General features: G+C 46.2%; 1 protein-coding gene across 11 annotated transcripts in view; it reads left to right on the forward strand.

Annotated features, from left to right (window-relative positions):
* The first annotated feature begins 1475 nt into the window (after positions 1 to 1475).
* The window catches only part of LOC106590894 (tumor protein D52), a 45937-nt gene continuing 22713 nt past the window's right edge, over positions 1476 to 24699 (forward strand). For 6 of the 11 annotated variants that reach the window (XR_014380454.1, XM_045694934.2, XM_045694936.2 and 3 more), the window contains exon 1: positions 23782 to 23929. Coding sequence is in view for 7 of the 11 variants with exons in the window: in XM_045694934.2 (XP_045550890.1) it covers positions 23797 to 23929 (133 nt within the window). In the remaining 4 variants the exon portion in view is untranslated. Of the gene's footprint in view, positions 1633 to 1986; positions 2426 to 23781; positions 23930 to 24699 lie in introns of those variants that run through there. The other 5 variants (XM_045694938.2, XM_045694941.2, XM_045694939.2 and 2 more) reach the window with 4 other exon arrangements.

Raw genomic sequence — 24699 nt, forward strand, 5'->3', positions numbered from 1 at the left:
CTGTTGACTTAAATCTACTTGAAAATCTATGGCAAAACCTGAAAATGGTTGTCTAGCAATGATCAACAACAAATTTGGCAGAGCTTGAAGAATTGTGAAAAGAATAATGGGCACATGTTGCACAATCTAGGTGTGGAAAGCGCTTAGAGACTTACCCAGAAAGACTCACTGCTGTAATCGTTGCCAAAGTTGATTCTAACACGTATTGACTCAGGGGGTTGAATACTTATGTAAATTTGATATTTCTCTATTTCATTTTCAATAATTTTGCAAAAATGTCTTAAAACATGTTTTCACTTTGGCATTATGGGGTATTGTGTGTAGATGGGTGAGATAAAAAATATATTTAATCCATTTGGAATTCAGGCTGTAACACAACAAAATGTGGAATAAGTCAAGGGGTATGAATACTTTCTGAAGGAACTGTACTTAGATCTTTCTTAAAATATTAATATATGGATCTGGTCAAGGAAGTCTATGGTTATAGTCTGAATCAAGTCTCATATTGGGTGTCTTTCTATTAATTAGGTTACAGGTCAGATTGGAACTTAGTCTAGAAGATCCGTCTGCCACACATTAAATCCATGAATGTATGTTCAGACAGACCTCAATTAGGCTATCCTACATGCACATGAAGAAATATATCATAACAAAATGTGAAATATTAGTTTATCAGGCTTGGTGTTTATTTAGTATTTTTTTTAATTGAACCTTTATTTAACTAGGCAAACGGCCTACTCCGGCCAAACCCTAACGACGCTGGGCCAATTGTGCGCCGCCCTATGGGACTCCCAATCATGGCCGGTTGTGATACAGCCTGGAATCAAACCAGGGTCTGTAGTGACGCCTCTAGCACTGAGACACAGTGCCTTGGACCTCTGTGCCACTCTTGAGCCCAAATAGATAGTTTTGTGTGCTGAAATAAATCGTTTGATTAATGCAGTGAGCTCTCACTGGCCCTTGAAAATCCGGGGGAGAGGATGTAAATCTCGCGCCGGGCCGTACCCATATCCGCAGCAGGTCTCCAAGGTGAACAGCCTCTGGCATGTTAGAACAATGTAGGTAAGGGAAGTCGGCAAGTCAGATCCGTAACTTCGGGATAAGGATTGGCTCTAAGGGCTGGGTCGGTTGGACTGGGGTGCGAAGCGGGGCTGGGCTCGAGCCGCGGCTGGGGAGCAGTGAGGGGTATACTATAAACCAGGGTCAATGAGTTAGCCAGCTAACTTTGATAAACAGACAGAAAAATAAATAACTGTTGCTTTTCTGGTTCATTTGGTGAGCTAAACTTCGATATGTGTTTGTGGCTGTTGACTCAATTAGACCATGCCCATCTCAAGCTTATCTTTCCCCCAAAACATGTTTTTCAGAATATTTAGGCAAGTTAGCTGGATAACTCCTTGACTCCGCTTTGTATTACACCACTGTGGAGTTTTTAACCACGTGCCTGGCTCTTGTTTACACTTCTACGTGCTCTTTCTACGGCTTGACGTCACAGAGGGCCCCACCCCTGCTGCCTAGCAGCATGCAAGTGCGCAATATTGCTGGAGCGAAGTGGGGAACCTGCAAGCTTTTTGACCAAAAACACAATAGCAGAAACAGCATACAGCGTAAAGATGGAGGAAGCAGATCAAGGTAATGTATTTGCTATAGCATACATTGCAAAATTACATTCATATTACTGACAAGGATTTTAGAACACTTTCGTTTGTTTTAAACCAAAGTTAGCTAGCTAGCTGTAAGCTAGCCCCGGGAAGCCTGTGGAAGTTCAATCACAGACATAAATATATTTATAAGTAACCAAGGTAGTTCATCTGTGTCGTTTTATAGTGGAGCAAATTAAGTATAGTGAGCAAAACAAGCAAGGAAGTGGGCAAGCACGAGCTAGCGAGATCCTATTGGCGCGTTGCAGCATCATTTACATATTTCCGTTAAGAAACGTGTGAAGTGCGCGTGTGCAGAAACGCAATTCTTTAAAACTTAGTGCGTTGTGTTCGTAACATATTTATGTTTTGGCAACAGACGAATCTATTGAAATAAAAATGTTTCATCTATGAGAAAATTAGCAAAATGTCTGCCCAGTTTCACCTAGTTCCGTCCTCTCCCACTACCATATGTGGTGGTGAGAAAGCAACGTTTATTAATTAACGGATGCTTCAACTTTATAGCCCCCAGTAGCGTGTCTGGGTTACCCCATCGGGGTTCGTTATCATTTTGGTTTAATTGCAGAAATCAGTTAAAGAGGGTTTTGAACCCGGTGTAAATCACAGACGCCTCACAACACGTCCAACGCCTTTACTCGGGCGGAGCTCCAACGGTGCTGTCCAGGTTAGTGTCGCTTTACTCGGGCGGAGCTCCAACGGTGCTGTCCAGGTTATCGTCGTGGGAGAGACCGCGTGTGACGACTAACGATGTCAACATAACACTGGTGACAAACATTTTTACAAAGTTTGCAGGTTTTCCCAGCTTTTATTTCGAGATGAGCTAAATCTGTGACAACAGGGGAGAAATGGTCTACAGTGGTGGTCATATCAATATTTGTGACGGTTCTGAAGTGATGTTTTACTGTAAAGGCTGGCATAAGGGACAACAAGAAGCTAGACACAGTGAGGTTCGTTTTGAGAAAAGCCAGAAATACCTTGGTAGCGTACAAGGTTAACTAACTTACTAGCTAGTTAATTTTCTCACACGATTATAAAGCCAACAAAATGTTTATTAAAACAGCATATTATTTACTTAAAAGGTTAGCTGTGTTAGCCCAGTCCCTAGTTTCTTCAGGGTCAGTGATACACAGACAGAACAACCATGTACTACTATCTATGGGAACGACTGCAATCATTTTGAAAGCAATATTGCTAAAATGAATGAAATTAAATGTAATGAACTTAAAATGATACCTGTAATGCTCATCTCCTGTAGCCTAATTGTCATCTCTTTATTTTCATAATGTACCTAAGTTACAAGGGTTGGATTTGCACTAAACTATTTTATATGTCAGAACTTTAAAGGCATGTACAAAATCTGGTATATGGTTTGCCTCATATACATTGTCTACTGGTAACATTTTAAATTGAGAACATACAGCTCAACATGTAAACAATGAGTTTAGCTATTCTCTGCTTCAGATGCCCATTAGGCCAGTAATGCCATCATACTGTAGGCCTATGGCAGCATTGGCGATGCATGCCATTTGACAGGGCTATTCAACTATATTCTTACAGGGGCCAGTTGTAAAAAAGGTTAATTGCAGGGGGGCCGGATGTTTTCCACATGCGATTATTCTTCGGAAGAACTGTATAAAAAAAACGCACACCCACCAATAAAGCACTTTTTCTTAAAAGGAAATGTTGCTGAAAGTAATTAGGAAAGAAGTGGAGGAGCTCAACCAACACGGGTCGAGGTGCAATGAAAACATGTTGATGATAATAATTGAAAATTAGATAATCATTGCTAATTATTTTATTTAAACAACTATTAAAATTGTCTTAAGTAATTAGGTAATTTTTTTAAATGATCTGAAAACTAAGTATCTCAATAAATACTACAAAGCTAGAGATAAATTCAAATGATGAAAAAATTATCATGGAAACCACACAATGGTGCTTGTCATTTTGGCACTGAATGTTGGATTTGTGTGGGATTTCTTTTAATGTTCAGAATTGATTAAAAGGCCAGTCTAAATTAAGAAACGGTCCGGATCTGGCCCGCGGGCCACCAGTTGAATAGTCCTGCCATATGATAAGCTGCAAAACAGATTTACATTGCTGATATACTGAGAGAGTGACAATCAAATAATACAGATTGGAGATCTTACAACTAGACCAAAAGGCAATGTTCATTTGAGAATACAACAGAGAGCCAGAACCCCTTCCCCTCTTTATTGCAGGATTGTGAAAAGGCTAAAGTCTACACAACTTAGTCTACTCTTACATGCTGACCAGACCGGATATGTCGCGTGAGCGAGCGTCACAAAATAAATGTAGAAATCCATGTTGTTCAATTATTGCACCCACACTGCTTGCGCGCGCCAACGAGCGTCTGCGATGCATTTTACATTTTAGTCATTTAGCAGACGCTCTTATCCAGAGTGACTTACAGTAGTGAATACATACATTTCATTTTAATATCATGCATTATTTTTTTTATTTGTACTGGCCCCCCGTGGGAATCGAACCCACCATGCTGGCGTTGCAAACACCATGCTCTACCAACTGAGCCACAGGGAACGCGATGCCAAGGGCTAAAATAGAACTCCTTTCTATTTCTGACACAGATCGCGCTGGTTATACCCACGTAGGTGATTGAAAGACAAACTGTTTTGTCGGCTGTGGTAATACTATGAAAGTGTAGATGCCGATCACAATATAAGTTCAAAGATGAAAAAGCCTGGAAGGAGGAGAGATGACTAGAAATGATTTGGTTGGCTGTTTTATGTGTGGATTAATTGTCAGAGTAGAGGACCTTGTGTGTTTCAGATAAAATAACAACTCAATGTTTATATCCCAGGACAAATTAGCTAGCAACAGCAAGCTAGCTAAATAGGACAAATTAGCTAGCAAGTGCAAGCTAACTAGCTAATGCTTTTCGACCTGTCCCCAAATTAATGTCATTGGTTCAGAGTTTGTTTTGATATTTTAACCTGCGTGTCGTGATCGCGTTTGGTGTGGGGGGACAAAATAAATTTATACACGATGGCGCACGCGCGCAGCCGGTTTGGTGTTATCATAACCTTTTCTAGTTTCGGGAACAGAAAATTGTATTAAGATCAAATGTTTCATTGATGAGAAAATGTGCAGAATGTTGGCCAAAATCCATCTTCTCCCACTGCCCGCTAGTGGGCTTCCTCTTACTACATATTTGGTAGCATATGCTAGCTAACGCAAGTTCAGCCTTCTGCAGAAGCTTGTAAAAATGTTCGATATACCCCGAAGAAATAATATACCAGCCTTTCATCTCAATCAATACAAGTAAAACAAATACACTACATGGCCAAAAGTAGGTGGACACCCCTTTAAATGAGTGGATTCGGCTAAATCAGCCACGCACGTTGCTGACAGGTGTATAAAATGGAGCACACAGCCGCGCAATCTTTATAGACAAACATTGGCATTAGAATGGCCGTACTGAAGAGGCTGTTCACATCCGGCTGTGATTGGGAGACCCGTAGGGCAGCACACAATTGGCCCAGCGTCATCCGGGTTTGGCCGTGGTAGGACCGTCATTGTAAATAAGAATTTGTTCTTAACTGACTTGCCTAGTTGAATAAAGTTTTTTTTTTTTTAAAGAGCTCAGTGACTTTCAACGTGGCACCGTCATAGGATGCCAGCTTTCCAACTCGTCAGTGCTGCCCTGCTAGAGCTGCCCCGGTCATCTGTAAGTGCTGTTATTGTGAAGTGGAAACATATAGGAGGAACAACGGCTAGACCACACAAGCTCACAGAATGGGACCGGTTAGTGATGGAAATCTTTGTCTTTATTACTCAGACAATGACATAAGATATGGTTATTGAATGAATGCAACGTAGGGCCTAACACAACCAATATGTTATATACTATATATACAAAAGTATGTGACTATGCAACACTCACTACCGAGTTCCAAACTGCCTCTGGAAGCAACGTCAGCACAATAACGATTTGTCGGGAGCTTCGTGAAATGGGTTTCCATGGCCGAGCAGCCGCACACAAGCCTAAGATCACCATGCGCAATGCCAAGCGTCAGCTGGAGTGCTGTAATGCTCGCCGCTATTGGACTCTGGAGCATGGTTTGGGCTAGGCTACTTAGTTCCAGTGAAGGGAAATCTTAATGCTACAAAATACAATGACATTCTAGATGATTCTGTGCTTCCAAATTTGTGGCAACAGTTTGGTGTAGACCCTTTCCTGTTTCAGCATGACAGTGCCCCATGTACAAAGCAAGGTCCATACAGAAATGGTTTGTCGAGATCGGTGTGGAAGAACTTGACAGGCTTGCACAGAGTCCTGACCTCGAACTCCATCTAAAACCTTTCTGATGAATTGGAACGCTGACTGCGAGCCAGGCCTAATCGCCCAACATCAGTGCTCGGCCTCACTAATGCTCTTGTGGCTGAATGGAAGCAAGTCCACGCAACAACGTTCCAACATCTAATAGAAAGCCTTCCCAGAAGAGTGGAGGCTGTTATAGCAGCAAAGGGGGGGACCAAATCCATGTTAATGCACATGATTTTGGAATGAGATGTTGAAAGAGCAGGTGTCCACATACTTTTGGCCATGTAGTGTAGTTCAATATTGTACAGTGCTCATGTCTTGTTTTTTTACTCCAAAATTCAAAGAACAAGGAAGTCTCTGTCTGGTCCTCAACTTCAAAACCCAACCTCAACCTCAAGTTAACTGTTACTTTGTTGCACGCTTTTGAAAACATTTAAGAAAGAAAACCAATATTATGACTGGTTATCAACATTTAGCCAGTATTTTACAGAAATATATTTATGCTTTGTTGCTTTGCAGTTATTTTCACTAAAGTGGGTTGAAAATAAGCCTTAGCATATGTTTGCTTCTGGAACGCCGACACACCACACCTTTAGATGTGTCACACCTACTTTACTGTGTACGCAATACAGATTGTTCTGGGCTTGAATCAATAACCTATTGATTACCGTTTACTGTATCTCTTTCGTCCTTTTAAAGGTTTGTGATAGTCATTTTTAGCTTTATGTAGGAGTCATAATTCAATTGTCACACTTTGGATGACAATTGACATTGTAATGTTAGTTGATAAGCGACACTGAAGTGTACTGTTACCACTGTTCTTGTGGTTCATTTGGTTCATTTGTTTACAGGATGTTGGCTAGTAGTCTACCAGCACTCTTCCGTTTTCCTGCTATCTCTGAAACGTTGTAAACAAATCATGTCTCTACATGTCTAGCCTAGTATTTTACGCCCAGAACTAGGCTACACATTGCACAAGAGCAATTCAGGTAGTAGCCTATGCCTCTTGAGCGTGTTGAGCAGCAGCAACACTCTACTTCTGCTTCCTCTCTCCAGTCCTCTATGACCCCTCTGACCACTTCCCTGTTCTCCTCCCTCCTTCCCCTCCTCCCTCCTTCCCCACGGTTTTCCATTCCTTCCAACATTCCTCTTGGAAGGTGGTTCGATGCAGGGTCAGACAGGTAGCAGCTGAATGCATCCTTCCTGGCTTTGACTCCTTCCCCCCGCCCCCTCTATCTCTCTCTCTCCCCTCTCACCCTTTCCTCTCCCCTTCCTCTTCTCCTCTCCTGCTGGGCAGCCATCTGCCTCGTGGCTCCCTCTCCTTCCACCTCTCCCTTCATGTCTGCCTGGTCACGTCTCGCTGCAGCAGGTATACAGGCCAGGGAGCCACGTGTTGTTTAAACAGCAGATTAACAGATTGATGCCAGAGACAGTCTGGTTTGTGTACTCTGCAGGAGGGGCTGCCAGGTAGGAAGACCTCTGTGACCTGCTTTTCTTTCAGCGGAAATTTGAGTCATCTGCTATGCAGGATCGCAATCCTTGGGCATCTTAAAGGTGATGGATGCTGTTTCCTGCAGTCAATCTGCTCATTTTGTAATATGTCTTGAGGTTCAGAAACGTGGAGCCTGTATTTTTTTGATAACATGGCATCTTTTTATGATGCTATTGTATCTAAGTAGTTTTTATCAAAAGCAGACCTGGCATTTAATAGCCTGCAAAAGGCAGCGTTCTTGACATGCCACTGGAAATATGAAAAATAGCAATCCTTTTTATTACCTTCCTCCATTTTCAACTCTGAACAGTTTGTCACAGTGAACGCTGTGTATGGATATGAATTGGCTCCGTTGCCAAGGCTTTCATCAGGGTGTCGTGACCACTAGTCCACGGTTTTTCTTCTTAGGCAGCTGTCATGGCAACAGAGGGAGAGGTTCAGTTGGCTGTCAGAGCTTCAGGTAAAAGCAACAGGAGTGCTGATCTGGATCTGGAGCCAAATGACTATTATCAGCCACAGGGCCTAGGTTTCAAACATGAAGCCTAAATTCAGATGAAAGAGTACATTTATGGCTATTTAAGACACCTTTTTGAGGCATTCCCCTGGTATAAATATAGAGTGCTATCTCTTTTGCAGGCACTGCATCTCAGTTGTTAGCTGTGCCACTAGAGATCCCGGTTCGAGTCCAGGCTCTGTCGCAGTCGGCCGCGACTGGGAGACCCATGGGGCGGCGCACAATTGGCCCAGCGTCATCCTGGTTAGGGGAGGGCTTGGCCGGCAGGGATGTTCTTGTCCCATAGCGTTCTAGCAACTCCTGTGGCGGGCCGGGCGCATGCACGCTGACACGGTCGCCAGGTGTACGGTGTTTCCTTCGACACATTGGTGCGGCTGGCTTCTGGGTTAAGCGGGCATTATGTCAAGAAGCAGTACGGCTTGGTTGGGTCGTGTTTCGGAGGACGCATGGCTCTCGACCTTCGTCTCTCCCAAGTCCGTATGGGAGTTGCAGCGACGAGACAAGACTGTAACTACCAATTGGATACCACGGAATTGGGGAGAAAAAGGGGTAAAAAAAACAAAAAAAATACATTTAAATATGTTTCAGCTACCCTATACGACAAAGGCCTGAAAAGGAACTGTTTTACCAGGAGGCAGGGAAGGGCTTCATTGTACTGTTTACTGGTGTAACTGAGAAGAGTTACCCAAGGAATGGCTCCAGTTCAGTTGTCCTATACTTCTCCGCCTGTGCTTGTTTAGATGACCTGAGTTGATAACAAACACCCTGTTCTTCCCCTTCTCAGTTCCATAGTTTCCATCGGTTACTTAACTAGTTAAATAAAGGTATAAAAAAAATGTAACTACAGTGTCCTCTCACAGGCTGACTACACTTCTCGTGTTGCAAAATAAATTTAGACATACATGTTATTCAATTATTGCACCCACACTGCTCACGCGCGCCAACGACTGTCAGCGTTGCCAAGGGCTAAAATAGAAGTCAGTTCTATTTCTAAGTCCTGCCTCTCCCATCTCCTCATTGGTTCATAGAAGCAGGTACCCACATGCAATCTCCTCATTGGTTATACCCACGTGGGTGACTGAAAGACGAACGAGGCCGGTGGCGTTAATGCACCTAATTTATGAAAGTTGCCAATCGCAATATAAAGTCAAGAGAAGAAAAGGCCTGGGAGGAGAGATGACTAGAAACGATTCGGTTGACCGTTTTATGTGTGGATTAATTGGCCGGAGTAGAGGACCTTGTGCATTTCAGGTAAAATAACAACTCAATGTGTATATCCCAGGACAAATTAGCTAGCAACAGCAAGCTAGCTAAATAGGACAAATTAGCTAGCATGTGCAAGCTAGCTAGATAAATTGCCATAAATGTTTAATGCTTTTTGACCTGTCCCCAAATTAATGTAATTGGTTCAGAGTTTGTTTTGATATTTTAACCTGCATGTCGTGATCGTGTTTGGTGTGGGGGGACAAAATGCATTTATGCACGATGGCGCACGCACGCAGCCGGTTTGGGTTGGTTCTGTGTCAGGGGTCACGGGAAATGTCTCTCCCTCCCTGGGAATGTCTGACGGTTAAATAGGATGTATTTATTTTGACTTTATCTAGCCCTTTGCTATGATGTACTGGATGTGGAGACATTGTACTCAAATGTGTGAGCTGCAATTGACCTCAAAAGTGGGCCAAAGGGATATTTTATTTTAACGGTTTGACTGAAAGTGTGAATGTGGACCAAAAGTAAGAAGAATGATGAAAGCACAGGCCTAGAAGCCTGGGCCTATATGATGGAAGCACAGGCCTAGAAGCCTGGGCCTATATGATGGAAGCACAGGCCTAGAAGCCTGGGCCTATATGATGAAAGCACAGGCCTAGAAGCCTGGGCCTATATGATGGAAGCACAGGCCTAGAAGCCTGGGCCTATATGATGGAAGCACAGGCCTAGAAGCCTGGGCCTATATGATGGAAGCACAGGCCTAGAAGCCTGGGCCTATATGATGGAAGCACAGGCCTAGAAGCCTGGGCCTATATGATGGAAGCACAGGCCTAGAAGCCTGGGCCTATATGATGGAAGCACAGGCCTAGAAGCCTGGGCCTATATGATGGAAGCACAGACCTAGCAGTTTCGTAGTTATCTCAATGGTCATACCCAAAGACCTACATTTACATTTAAGTCATTTAGCAGATGCTCTTATCCAGAGCGACTTACAAATTGGTGCATTCACCTTATGATATCCAGTGGAACAACCACTTTACAATAGTGCATCTAAATCTTTTAAGGGGGGGGAGGGGGGGTTAGAAGGATTACTTTATGCTATCCCAGGTATTACTTGAAGAGGTGGGGTTTCAGGTGTCTCCGGAAGGTGGTGATTGACTCCGCTGTCCTGGCGTCGTGAGGGAGCTTGTTCCACCATTGGGGTGCCAGAGCAGCGAACAGTTTTGACTGGGCTGAGCGGGAACTGTGCTTCCTCAGAGGTAGGGAGGCGAGCAGGCCAGAGGTGGATGAACGCAGTGCCCTTGTTTGGGTGTAGGGCCTGATCAGAGCCTGAAGGTACGGAGGTGCCGTTCCCCTCACAGCTCTGTAGGCAAGCACCATGGTCTTGTAGCGGATGCGAGCTTCAACTGGAAGCCAGTGGAGAGAGCGGAGGAGCGGGGTGACGTGAGAGAACTTGGGAAGGTTGAACACCAGACGGGCTGCGGCTTTCTGGATGAGTTGTAGGGGTTTAATGGCAGAGGCAGGGAGCCCAGCCAACAGCGAGTTGCAGTAATCCAGACAGGAGATGACAAGTGCCTGGATTAGGACCTGCGCCGCTTCCTGTGTGAGGCAGGGTCGTACTCAGCGAATGTTGTAGAGCATGAACCTACAGGATCGGGTCACCGCCTTGATGTTAGTGGAGAACGACAGGGTGTTGTCCAGGGTCACGCCAAGGTTCTTAGCACTCTGGGAGGAGGACACAATGGAGTTGTCAACCGTGATGGCGAGATCATGGAACGGGCAGTCCTTCCCCAGGAGGAAGAGCAGCTCCGTCTTGCTGAGGTTCAGCTTGAGATGGTGATCCGTCATCCACACTGATATGTCGGCCAGACATGCAGAGATGCGATTCGCCACCTGGTTATCAGAAGGGGGAAAGGAGAAGATTAATTGTGTGTCGTCTGCATAGCAATGATAGGAGAGACCATGTGAGGATATGACAGAGCCAAGTGACTTGGTGTATAGCGAGGATAGGAGAGGGCCTAGAACAGCTCCCTGGGGGACACCAGTGGTGAGAGCACGTGGTGCGGAGACAGATTCTCGCCACGCCACCTGGTAGGAGCGACCTGTCAGGTAGGACGCAATGCAAGCGTGGGCCGCGCCGGAGATGCCCAACTCGGAGAGGGTGGAGAGGAGGATCTGATGGTTCACAGTATCAAAGGCAGCAGATAGGTCTAGAAGGATGAGAGCAGAGGAGAGAGAGTTAGCTTTAGCAGTGCGGAGAGCCTCCGTGACGCAGAGAAGAGCAGTCTCAGTTGAATGACCAGTCTTGAAACCTGACTGGTTTGGATCAAGAAGGTCATTCTGAGAGAGATAGCAGGAGAGCTGGCCAAGGACAGCACGTTCAAGAGTTTTGGAGAGAAAAGAAAGAAGGGATACTGGTCTGTAGTTGTTGACATCGGAGGGATCGAGTGTAGGTTTTTTCAGAAGGGGTGCAACTCTCGCTCTCTTGAAGACGGAAGGGACGTAGCCAGCGGTCAAGGATGAGTTGATGAGCGAGGTGAGGTAAGGGAGAAGGTCTCCGGAAATGGTCTGGAGAAGAGAGGAGGGGATAGGGTCAAGCGGGCAGGTTGTTGGGCGGTCGGCCGTCACAAGACGCGAGATTTCATCTGGGGAGAGAGGGGAGAAAGAGATCAAAGCACAGGGTAGGGCAGTGTGAGCAGGACCAGCGGTGTCGTTTGACTTAGCAAACGAGGATCGGATGTCGTCGACCTTCTTTTCAAAATGGTTGACGAAGTCATCCGCAGAGAGGGGGAGGGGGAGGAGGATTCAGGAGGGAGGAGAAGGTGGCAAAGAGCTTCCTAGGGTTAGAGGCAGATGCTTGGAATTTAGAGTGGTAGAAAGTGGCTTTAGCAGTAGAGACGGAAGAGGAAAATGTAGAGAGGAGCGAGTGAAAGAATGCCAGGTCCGCAGGGAGGCGAGTTTTCCTCCATTTCCGCTCGGTTGCCCGGAGCCGAGCGGAAACCGATCTATTTTATGTAGTTTAAGTTTAAGGCTGGCAATCTGTCTTTATTTCTCAGACAATTAAATAAGATATGGTTATTGAATGAATGGCAACGTAGAGCCTAACACAACCGATATGTTATATACTATATATGCAAAAGTATGTGACTATGCAACACTCACTACGAGTTCCAAACAGCCTCTGGAAGCAATGACAACACAAGAACTGTTTGTCGGGAGCTTCATGAAATGGGTTTCCATGGCCGAGCAGCCGCACACAAGCCTAAGATCACCATGCGCAATGCCAAGCGTCAGCTGGAGTGGCGTAAAGCTCTTCGCCATTGGACTCTGGAGCAGTGGAAACGCCTTCTCTGGCGGGATGAATCACGGTTGACCATCTGGCAGTCTGACGGACGAATCTGGGTTTGGCGGATGCCAGGAGAACGCTACCTGTCCGACTGCATAGTGCCAACTGTAAAGTTTGGAGGAGGAATAATGGTTGGGGCTGTTTTTTGTGGTTCGGGCCCCTTAGTTCCAGTAAAGGGAAATCTTAACACTACAGCATACAATAACATTCTAGATGATTTTGTGCTTCTAACTGTGTGGCAACAGTTTGGGGAAGGCCCTTTCCTGTTTCAGCATGACAGTGCCCCCATGCACAAAGCGAGGTACATACAGAAATGGTTTGTCAAGATCTGTGTGGAAGAACTTGACTGGCCTTCACAGAACCCTGACCTCAACCCCATCGAACACCTTTGGGATGAATTGGAACACTGACTGCGAGCCAGGCCTAATTGCCCAACATCAGTGCCCGGCCTCACTAATGCTCTTGCGGCTGAATGGAAGCAAGTCCACGCAACAACGTTCCAGCATCTAGTGGAAAGCCTTCCCAGAAGAGTGGAGGCTTTTATAGCAGCAAAGGGGGACCAAATCCATGTTAATGCCCATGATTTTGGAATGACATGTTCGACAAGCAGGTGTCCACATACCTTTGGTCCTGTAGTGTAGCTTATGACAACGTTATCATTTATCTATGACCCTTAGTAACGCAACCCAGATAATCCACTTAAATACATTATTCAGAACTTTTCTTCACAAGAAATGATTTCCAAATGATCTCCTTTAATAATGTAGCAGGTCTGACTCTTGTAGGAAGTCTTTCAGAATCTGAGGCGACAGAATCCGCCCCCTCCAGCCACGACTGAGCCGACACTGGCACATCCCTACCTGCAAGGCCTGGTTAAAACTTCAAGGAGCGTCAGAGGGAACTGAAGATTTCTGTCTTCGTCAGAAGTAGCCTAACCTATTCCTACATCCATTTTTTGGTTGTTGTTGATTTCCCTTAGTGATGTGGATCAGCCCATATGCAGCTTTCTATGAGTGAAGGATATAAGTGGCCTTATGAAACTTAAACCTATTCAAAACACTTTCACACCCTTCCACCACATGTCTCTTGTGTACAAGTATGCGGATATAAATTATAGCTGAATGACAGAAATTGCCATCAGAGATGTTTGTAATTGAAACAAGAAGCTCGAATTGACATTAGATTTATTGACATTTGGCCTATCCTGTACTCTTGAAAAATCATCATTCACTTCCTGAATCTGTGAGTAAAAGCAGGGGATTGGTTGAAGTCCCAGTGTGTTGATGTGTCATGATGAATGACTCATGATGTGTCCATATGTCATTTGCTCTGCCTCTTAGTGTCTGTCACCAACATTTTCTCTCTAAGCTTCTACTACTGCAGCTTACCCAATGCTCCAGTGAGGGGGACCTGCCATGCAGCCTCCCATGTAAATACTATATAACAGGGATCGTCAACTAGATTCAATTTGTTTTCTTGAGCAGATGGTCAGGGGAACGGAACATAATTAAGCAATAAGGCCCGAGGGGGTGTGGTATATGGCCAATAAACATTGGCTAAGGGCTGTTCTTATGCACGATTCAACGCGGAGTGCCTGGACACATCCCTAGGTCATGGTATATTGGCCATATACCACAAACCCCCCGAGGTGCCTTATTGCAATTCTAAACTGGTTACCAATGTAATTATAGCAGTAAAAATAAATGTTTTTTTCATACCTGTGGTGGTATATGGTCTGATACCACGGCTGTCTGTGAATCAGCATTTAGGGATCGAACCACCCAGTTTATAATTACAAATCATTTGTAATAATTTCAAATTGACTGCAAGTAGCCCAAATGGATATGTTTGACTAAAACAATCATTTCAAACCTTGTTTACATTTGTATACAATCACGTGTCTCTCTATTATACTTGGGAAAATATTTCTTAAATTAAAATCACTTGGAGCAACATTTCCTGGTGTTTTTGCAGTCTTTTATGTCAAACAATAAAAAATAAATAAAACATTTGCTCAGAACTTGGGGGGCCAAATAAAACCGGGTTGCCAGTTGTGGAATCCTGCAGTATAACTTGGCCTGGGCTATACCTGCTGCTGTTGACCTAAGATATACGCACAGGATCAATCAGACTAACTTTACATTTAGACCTAACTTGTTTTAGGTCTAAAACTGCTATTGGCGTGAATTAGGTTTAGGAAACTTTAGGTTATGCTAACTGTTGTTGCAACTCAAAATGTTTCTGTAACAAATAGGCTACAGAGGTGCATTATGGTAATACCAAGCGGAAGATGGTGATATAGCAGACCAGATAGTGGTTTATTTTCAGGGAAATCTCCAGCAGAACATTATCCTAATCATAACAGGATAGGACTTGTCAGATTCCTTGTCATGTCAGCTGTAATGGAATGTCCATTCCATACTTCTATCCCTGAAGGGTCTGCTCATCTCTGTTGATATTACTTGACATAACTTCCTCCTAGTCAGTTTCCTGATCAAAGACTAGGCCTGTATGAGAAGGATCACAGAAGAAAGGCCTGTAAGTCTCCCATCTTTGATCTTATTCAGTTGTTAACTTTGTTATTATTCTCGAGGCAAGACCCCTTGATAGCCCCACTTCCTTACTGTACAGGGTTCCATGGACAGGATTACTGTACAGGATTCCAACAACACCGTGCTGTAAACTCTTGCCATTGAATTCATTACAGGATCTATTTCTTTGTGAATTTTCCATCAGAGCGTGAGATTTGTCCGGGCTGTCGACTGGCTGTAAGTTAAAGGGGGGCCCAGTGGGCCTGGGATGGCTGGGGGAACACTAACATTACAGTCAGCTGTAGAGGGGCCCAGTGGGCCTGGGATGGCTGGGGGAACACTAACATTACAGTCAGCTGTAGAGGGGCCCAGAGGGCCTGGGATGGCTGGGGGAACACTAACATTACAGTCAGCTGTAGAGGGGCCCAGAGGGCCTGGGATGGCTGGGGGAACACTAACATTACAGTCAGCTGTAGAGGGGCCCAGAGGGCCTGGGATGGCTGGGGGAACACTAACATTACAGTCAGCTGTAGAGGGGCCCAGAGGGCCTGGGATGGCTGGGGGAACACTAACATTACAGTCAGCTGTAGAGGGGCCCAGTGGGCCTGGGATGGCTGGGGGAACACTAACATTACAGTCAGCTGTAGAGGGGCCCAGAGGGCCTGGGATGGCTGGGGGAACACTAACATTACAGTCAGCTGTAGAGGGGCCCAGTGGGCCTGGGATGGTTGGGGGAACACTAACATTACAGTCAGCTGTAGAGGGGCCCAGTGGGCCTGGGATGGCTGGGGGAACACTAACATTACAGTCAGCTGTAGAGGGGCCCAGAGGGCCTGGGATGGCTGGGGGAACACTAACATTACAGTCAGCTGTAGAGGGGCCCAGAGGGCCTGGGATGGCTGGGGGAACACTAACATTACAGTCAGCTGTAGAGGGGACCAGTGGGCCTGGGATGGCTGGGGGAACACTAACATTACAGTCAGCTGTAGGGGGGCCCGGGATGGCTGGGGGAACACTAACATTACAGTCAGCTGTAGGGGGGACCAGTGGGCCTGGGATGGTTGGGGGAACACTAACATTACAGTCAGCTGTAGAGGGGACCAGTGGGCCTGGGATGGCTGGGGGAACACTAACATTACAGTCAGCTGTAGAGGGGACCAGTGGGCCTGGGATGGTTGGGGGAACACTAACATTACAGTCAGCTGTAGAGGGGCCCAGAGGGCCTGGGATGGCTGGGGGAACACTAACATTACAGTCAGCTGTAGAGGGGCCCAGAGGGCCTGGGATGGCTGGGGGAACACTAACATTACAGTCAGCTGTAGAGGGGCCCAGAGGGCCTGGGATGGCTGGGGGAACACTAACATTACAGTCAGCTGTAGAGGGGACCAGTGGGCCTGGGAGGCTGGGGGAATACTAACATTACAGTCAGCTGTAGAGGGGACCAGTGGGCCTGGGATGGCTGGGGGAACACTAACATTACAGTCAGCTGTAGAGGGGACCAGTGGGCCTGGGATGGCTGGGGGAACACTAACATTACAGTCAGCTGTAGAGGGGCCCAGAGGGCCTGGGATGGCTGGGGGAACACTAACATTACAGTCAGCTGTAGAGGGGCCCAGAGGGCCTGGGATGGTTGGGGGAACACTAACATTACAGTCAGCTGTAGAGGGGACCAGTGGGCCTGGGAGGCTGGGGGAATACTAACATTACAGTCAGCTGTAGAGGGGACCAGAGGGCCTGGGATGGTTGGGGGAACACTAACATTACAGTCAGCTGTAGAGGGGCCCAGAGGGCCTGGGATGGCTGGGGGAACACTAACATTACAGTCAGCTGTAGAGGGGACCAGTGGGCCTGGGATGGCTGGGGGAACACTAACATTACAGTCAGCTGTAGAGGGGCCCAGAGGGCCTGGGATGGCTGGGGGAACACTAACATTACAGTCAGCTGTAGGGGGGACCAGTGGGCCTGGGATGGCTGGGGGAACACTAACATTACAGTGAGGGGGGCCCAGGGGGCCCAGAATGGCTGGGGGAACACCAACATTACAGTGAGGGGGGAAACCAGGGGGCCCGGAGTGGCTGGGGGAACACCAACATTACAGTGAGGGGGGGAAACCAGGGGGCCCAGAATGGCTGGGGTAACACCAACATTACAGTGAGGGGGGGAAACCAGGGGTCCCAGAATGGCTGGGGGAACACCAACATTACAGTGAGGGGGGAAACCAGGGGGCCCGGAATGGCTGGGGGAACACCAACATTACAGTGAGGGGGGAAACCAGGGGGCCCGGAGTGGCTGGGGGAACACCAACATTACAGTGAGGGGGGAAACCAGGGGGCCCGGAGTGGCTGGGGTAACACCAACATTACAGTGAGGGGGGGAAACCAGGGGGCCCGGAGTGGCTGGGGGAACACCAACATTACAGTGAGGGGGGGAAACCAGGGGGCCCAGAGTGGCTGGGGGAACACCAACATTACAGTGAGGGGGGGAAACCAGGGGGCCCAGAGTGGCTGGGGGAACACCAACATTACAGTGAGGGGGGAAACCAGGGGGCCCAGAGTGGCTGGGGGAACACCAACATTACAGTGAGGGGGGGAAACCAGGGGGCCCGGAGTGGCTGGGGGAACACCAACATTACAGTGAGGGGGGGAAACCAGAAACCTGTTAAAAAAAAAAAAGTAATGTAGAGCAGGAAGATCCCCAAGGAGAAGGGCCTGAAAAGGAAGCTACAACAGAATTCTCAGAAGGGCCTGAAAAGGAAGCTACAACAGAATTCTCAGAAGGGCCTGAAAAGGAAGCTGCAACAGAATTCTCAGAAGGGCCTGAAAAGGAAGCTACAACAGAATTCTCAGAAGGGCCTGAAAAGGAAGCTACAACAGAATTCTCAGAAGGGCCTGAAAAGGAAGCTACAACAGAATTCTCAGAAGGGCCTGAAAAGGAAGCTACAACAGAATTCTCAGAAGGGCCTGAAAAGGAAGCTACAACAGAATTCTCAGAAGGGCCTGAAAAGGAAGCTACAACAGAATTCTCAGAAGGGCCTGAAAAGGAAGCTGCAACAGAATTCTCAGAAGGGCCTGAAAAGGAAGCTACAACAGAATTCTCAGAAGGGCCTGAAAAGGAAGCTGCAACAGAATTCTAGCTCATAGATTACGCCACCAAAATATATATTAAGCCCAATGAAAGTTCCCCTCTTATCCTTGAAGTTCTTCAGTATAACCTCTCTAGTAAGGTTACCATGGGGTGATGAGCCCCCATCATCAAATTTGAAATCGCAGGGCTCACCACTCTGCAGTGTCACATGGTCCCCCTGGCTGTGTCCAGTGTCCCATGGTCATGGGTTGATGTCCCCCTTTGGTGTGGAGAAATCCCTGGCCTCTTTGTCTCCACACTGTCTGGCTTCCCTCCTGCCAATGACTGACTGTGCTGGGTCTGGGCTAGAGAGTCGTCTTCCAGCCAGCCAATGTCCCATGATTCCTGTTTTGGCCCCACCACCATGTGACACTGATGATTCCTGTTTGGGCCTCACCACCATCATGTGACACGGATGATTCCTGTTTGGGCCCCTCCACCACCATGTGACACGGATGATTCCTGTTTGGGCCCCTCCACCACCATGTGACACGGATGATTCCTGTTTGGGCCTCACCACCATCATGTGACACTGATGATTCCTGTTTGGGCCTCACCACCATCATGTGACACGGATGATTCCTGTTTGGGCCCCTCCACCATCATGTAACACGGATGATTCCTGTTTTGGCCTCACCACCATCATGTGACACGGATGATTCCTGTTTGGGCCTCACGACCATCATGTGACAATGATGATTCCTTTTTGGGCCTCACCACCATCATGTGACGCTGTGCGTCTGTAATAATCAACTAATGGATTAGAGACTGTGGTGTATTAAACACTTAAAGAACGTCTTTGTTCCAGTCTGACCATGATGGCTGCTGTTTTGTGGGGGTGGGGGGGTTGTGGAGGGGAAACCACAACTTGGGTTGAATCAAGAAGATAACCTATGCCTAAATGGAGAAGCTGCATGGATTCAAAAACAGTTAGTCTATTACTCAATTTCCTCTAATGGTAAAACAAGTGTACAGTTATACTAGTTGGGAAGGAAGTGTGTCTATTCAGCGTGCTTTCCCTGTAAGATGACCCGTGACTGAATTTTGCTGTGTATTTTCATGTAGGCTTGTTTACGTGCGTGTCTCTAGGCTGTTCTGTAATGTCATCTTATTGAGTGATGCATGCTTTGGCAGCCCGCCAACAAGGACCAGTCAGGAAAGCAAACATCCGGGACCTATAAAATGATTCTCACTGACTGCAGAGAGAATGAAGAGACCAGCTTAACCTGTCCTTGATTTTTATATTTGTGTGTGTGTGTGCGTGTGTGTGTGTGTGCCTGCCTGCCTGCCTGCCTGCCTGCCTGCCTGTGAGGAACTTGCTGATTGGAAGCAGTGTAAGGTTTCATTGTTACCAAACTCGATCACAGCCTTGCGATACTGTAACAGACTCTCTGCTTCATATATCCCACTGGTCCCTATTCTCCACAGAGGAAGCCGTACAGGCTAGTTTATATAGTTCAACACCCATGGTTGCTAGGACATATGTCCCTTACCAAGACAAAGTCAGCCTCATTGGTCTACTGGTTGTATGAATGTGGGATCTATCATCCCATAACTGTCCCAGAGTTTATTTGGAATAGGCTATTTCTTTCTCGCACAGAACGACAAGCTGACCGATAGACTAAGTAAACTTGTCTACTATGTGGGATAGTAGATTGACAAAGGCTAGTGCTTTTGCTGTTTGTTACTCGTCTTGTTGGCTGACAGAAAAGTTAAAAAAGAAATCTTCAAATGCGCATGGGAATTCGGTAAGAAGGACGTACACTGTTGCATCCTCGAGTTGCATGTTCTTTTAATATAAATTAGCATAATCTAAATGTGATTCCTGTCATTCTGAGCACCTTGGGTGGACGCCCTTATCAGGTTATGCACCCAATGCATATGAGTCTGGTAAATTTCTCAAATGTCGAGTACATTTTAAATGCTGCTGGTCAAATGTCCAGCGCCACATTTTCTTAACGGAAACCCTGGCCTGTACTGTACACCAGCTCAGGTGTCGTATAGGCTATCAGTATCACGGACACATACAGTGAGCTCAGTATTGGGACACTGACAATTTTTGTTATGTTTTGGCTCTCTACTGAAATTATACAATGATTATGAGGTTAAAGTGCAGCCTGTCAGCTTTCATTTTAGGGTATTTTCATCCGTATCGGGTGAACCATTTACAAATTACAGCACTTTTTGTACATCGTCCCCCCATTTTAGGGGACCAAAAGTTTTGGGACAAATTCACTTACAGTGCCTTCGGAAAGTGTTCAGACCCCTTGACTTTTTCCACATTTTGTTACGTTACAGCCTTGATCTAAAATGGATTAAATAAAAATAAGTCCTCAGCAATCTACACACAATACCCCATAAAGACAAAGCGAAAACAGGTTCTATGGAATGTTACACATTTATTAAAACTAAAAAACATATCTTATTTATATAAGAATTCAGACCCTTAGCTCTGAGACTCGAAATTGAGCTCAGGTGCATCCTGTTTCCATTGATCATCAGCATTGAAGGTCCCCAAGAACACAGTGGCCTCCATCATTCTTAAATGGAATGTTTGGAACCACCAAGACTCTTCCTAGGGCTGGCCGCCCGGCCAAGCTGAGAAATCAGTGGAGAAGGGCCTTGGTCAGGGATGTGACCAAGAACCCGATGGTCACTCTGACAGAGTTCCTCTGTGGAGATGGTTGTCCTTCTGGAAGGTTTTCCCCATCTCTGCAGTACTCCACCAATCATGAAAACCTGCTCCAGAGCTCTCAGGACCTCTTGGGCGAAGGTTCACCTTCCAACAGGACAACGATCCTAAGCACACAGCCAAGACAACGCAGGAGTGGCTTCGGGACAAGTCTCTGAATGTCCTTGACTGGCCCAGCCAGAGCCCGGACTTGAACCCGATCGAACATCTCTAGAGAGCTGAAAATAGCTGTGCAGCAACGCTCCCCTCCAACCTGACAGAGCTTGAGAGGATCTGCAGAGAAGAATGGGAGAAACTTCCCAAATACAGGTGTGCCAAGGTTGTAGCATCATACCCAACAAGACTCTAGGCTGTAATCACTGCCAAAGGTGCTTCAACAAAGTACTGAGTAAAGGGTCTGAATACTTATGTAAATGTCATATTTCCGTTTTATTTTTTTATTAGCAACATTTTTTTGGCTTTGTCATTATGGGGTATTGTGTGTAGATTGAGTACATTCAAAAAAACGTAAGGGGGCTGTAACGTAACAAAATGTGGGAAAAGTCAAGGGTTCTGAATACTTTCCGAAGGCACTGTATGTGTATGAAAGTAGTAAGTTAAGTATTTGGTCCCATATTCATAGCATGAGGTGACCATCAAGCTTGTGACTACAAATTTGTTGGATGCCTTTACTGTTTGTTTTGGTTGTATTTCAGATTATTTTGTGCCCAATAGAAATAAATGGTAAATAATGTACTTTTATTTTGTAGTCAATTTTATTGTAAATAAGAATAGAATACATTTCTAAACACTAATACGTTAATCTGGATGCTACCATGATTATGAATAATCCTGAATGAATTGTGAATAATGAGTGAGAAAGTTACAGATGAACGAATATCATACCACCTCCCCAAAAAATGTAACCTCCCCTGTTATTGTAATAGTGAGAGGTTAGCATGTCTTGGAGGTATGATGTAAAATGCTAACCTTCCCTGTTATTGTAATAGTGAGAGGTTAGCATGTCTTGGAGGTATGATATAAAATGCTAACCTCCCCTGTTATTGTAATAGTGAGATGTTAGCATTTTATATCATACCTCCCCTGTTATTGTAATAGTGAGATGTTAGCATGTCTTGGAGGTATGATATAAAATGTAACCTCCCCTGTTATTGTAATAGTGAGAGGTTAGCATGTCTTGGGGGTATGATATAAAATGCTAACCTCCCCTGTTATTGTAATAGTGAGATGTTAGCATTTTATATCATACCTCCCCTGTTATTGTAATAGTGAGATGTTAGCATGTCTTGGAGGTATGATATAAAATGCTAACCTCCCCTGTTATTGTAATAGTGAGAGGTTAGCATGTCTTGGGGGTATGATATATGAGCTTCTGTAACTTTCTCACTGCATTGGCAGGACATCAAGGCTACGGCTCTTTCCACACGCAGCTGTCTGTACAGTAACATTTTATTTAACCTTTATTTAACTAGGCATGTCAGTTAAGAACAAATTCTTCTTTACAATGACTGCCTACCCCGGCCTAACCCGGATTGGCGCTGGGCCAATTGTGCGCCGCCCTATGGATCTCCCAATCACGGCCGGTTGTGATACAGCCTGGAATTGAACCAGGGTCTGTAGTGACGCCTCTAGCACTGACATGCAGTACCTTAGACCGATGCGCCACTCGGGAGCCCAGTACAGCCTAGCTCCCTGGTCTCTCTGTTCAGTATCAGTACAGTCTAGCTCCCTGGTCTCTCTGTTCAGTATCAGTACAGCCTAGCTCCCTGGTCTCTCTGTTCAGTAACAGTACAGCCTAGCTCCCTGGTCTCTCTGTTCAGTAACAGTACAGCCTAGCTCCCTGGTCTCTCTGTTCAGTAACAGTAGAGCCTAGCTCCCTGGTCTCTCTGTTCAGTAACAGTACAGCCTAGCTCCCTGGTCTCTCTGTTCAGTAACAGTACAGCCTAGCTCCCTGGTCTCTCTGTTCAGTAACAGTACAGTGTAGCTCCAAGCTGGACAGTCTGAACTGGATTAGCAGCTCGCTATAATCTGGGACACTGCAGATTACGCCGGCTTCCATCTCACGGGCCTGCCCTATCCCGGGCCTGAGCTTGTCATGTGACCAACCAACAAATGGAACCTCGTATTTCCTTAGATGGCGGATGTGCAACGGATGGAGGGAGGGGGAGAGTGACCAGGGCTGGATACTGGAGCTGGAAGATTGGTGTAATTATCACAGAAGAGCTCCTGCATGCCATAAACTCTAGCTAGCCTTGCGGCTTTATGCTCTTTTACTTTAAAAACCTCCTGATTGTGCTGAATCAGAATCTGTGCATGGCAGCAATCCACCAGTGGCCTTTGCAATTATTTACAGCAGACAAGCCTAGTTACCGGGTGACTGACTGACTGATTTTGGTGATTGCAGCGTCGACAGAGAGCGAAGGGGAAAGGGAAGGTAACTCATTAACACAACAGAACGACTGTAGTGATGCCGCCTCAGCCTCCCTGTCAGGCTGCTTGTCTAATGAGCCTGCAGCAGAAAGACAGACCCAGAGACGGACAGACCCAGAGACGGACAGACAGACAGACCCAGAGACAGACGGACAGGCTAGGAGGCTAGCCTTGGCTGGAGCTGTGTGTGTGTGTGTGTGTCCGACCGCAACACACACATACTGACATATAACCCACACGACACACTGTCACAAAACACACACTGTCACGTAACACTGCTACACACACACAACAGAAGTGCCGTGCGCTACCAGACCAGGAGACAGGAGAGGACAATCAGAGCAGTGAGTGAGTTGTGGTCCAGTTGCATGCGCCCTATCACATGCAGACAATTAGTGGCAGCAGCAACAGGGTTCTATGAGGCGTGGTAGTGGGAGCCCGGCCAGCTAGCCGGCCAGCTAGCCAGCCACCTAACCCATCCAGGCAACAGCCATGGACCCTCTGGAGCAGGAATACAAGTCTCCGTTTGACTTTGAGCAGGGCGTGAATAGCAGCTACCTCTATCTGTCTCCCAGCTTCAATGTTACACCACCGGGCTCACCGCAAGTGACTGTCAGAGCCAGAGGTAACCAGAGCAGTGTGTGGGGGAGTGAGTGAGGAACTTTGTATTTGTTATAGGGTGTTTTGGAAAGGGAACGAGCGATGGAGAGGGTCATGTGAGAGAGGGGGATGGATCATTTGAGTTTCTTGATTTGTGAGAGTGTGGGTGGGGGGCATTTGTGTGTGTGTGTGTGTGTGTGTGTGTGTGTGTGAGACTGCGTACTTTTGCCATCACATCCTGACCTGTTGAGTAAGAGGGTCTGTTTGGAGCAGATGTCAAACAGACATAGTTCTGACAAGCCCACAATGAACACACTCCTAGAAAGAAACCTAGAATGGTTTCAAACCTAAAGTGGTTTAGTCAAACCTAGAGTGGTTTAATGGCATCGCAGGAGCTTAATCAAGCCATGAGAAATACTCTACAAAGATGGTATCATAGGCAAATCCCTTTAAACAAATATTAGTCAAAGAATGAATAACAAAGCGTTTAAGTGACTCTTAACTATGCTGGCAGTCGTGTGTGCGTGTGGCCTTAGGTGATTCAGCAGTCAACACAGTTCAGGGATAAAGGCTAGAAAAATCATGCATTGAAGAAGAAAAAAAAAAAGTTTTTATAATATACTTTTAAATTGATTCCATTTCAGTGAATTTCCTGGTTTGAGAGAGTTTAAATAGGAAGTGAGCCTGTTGTCAGTACAGAAACCAAGGACTCTAGGCCATGTAAGGTAGAAACCCCCATGATCTGGGATGATGGTGTAGGTTACACAGATCTGTCACTGTCAGCAGTATGGAGAC

Source organism: Salmo salar, chromosome 14 (assembly GCF_965601325.2).
Source record: "Salmo salar chromosome 14, fSalSal1, whole genome shotgun sequence".
Taxonomy (NCBI): domain Eukaryota; kingdom Metazoa; phylum Chordata; class Actinopteri; order Salmoniformes; family Salmonidae; genus Salmo; species Salmo salar.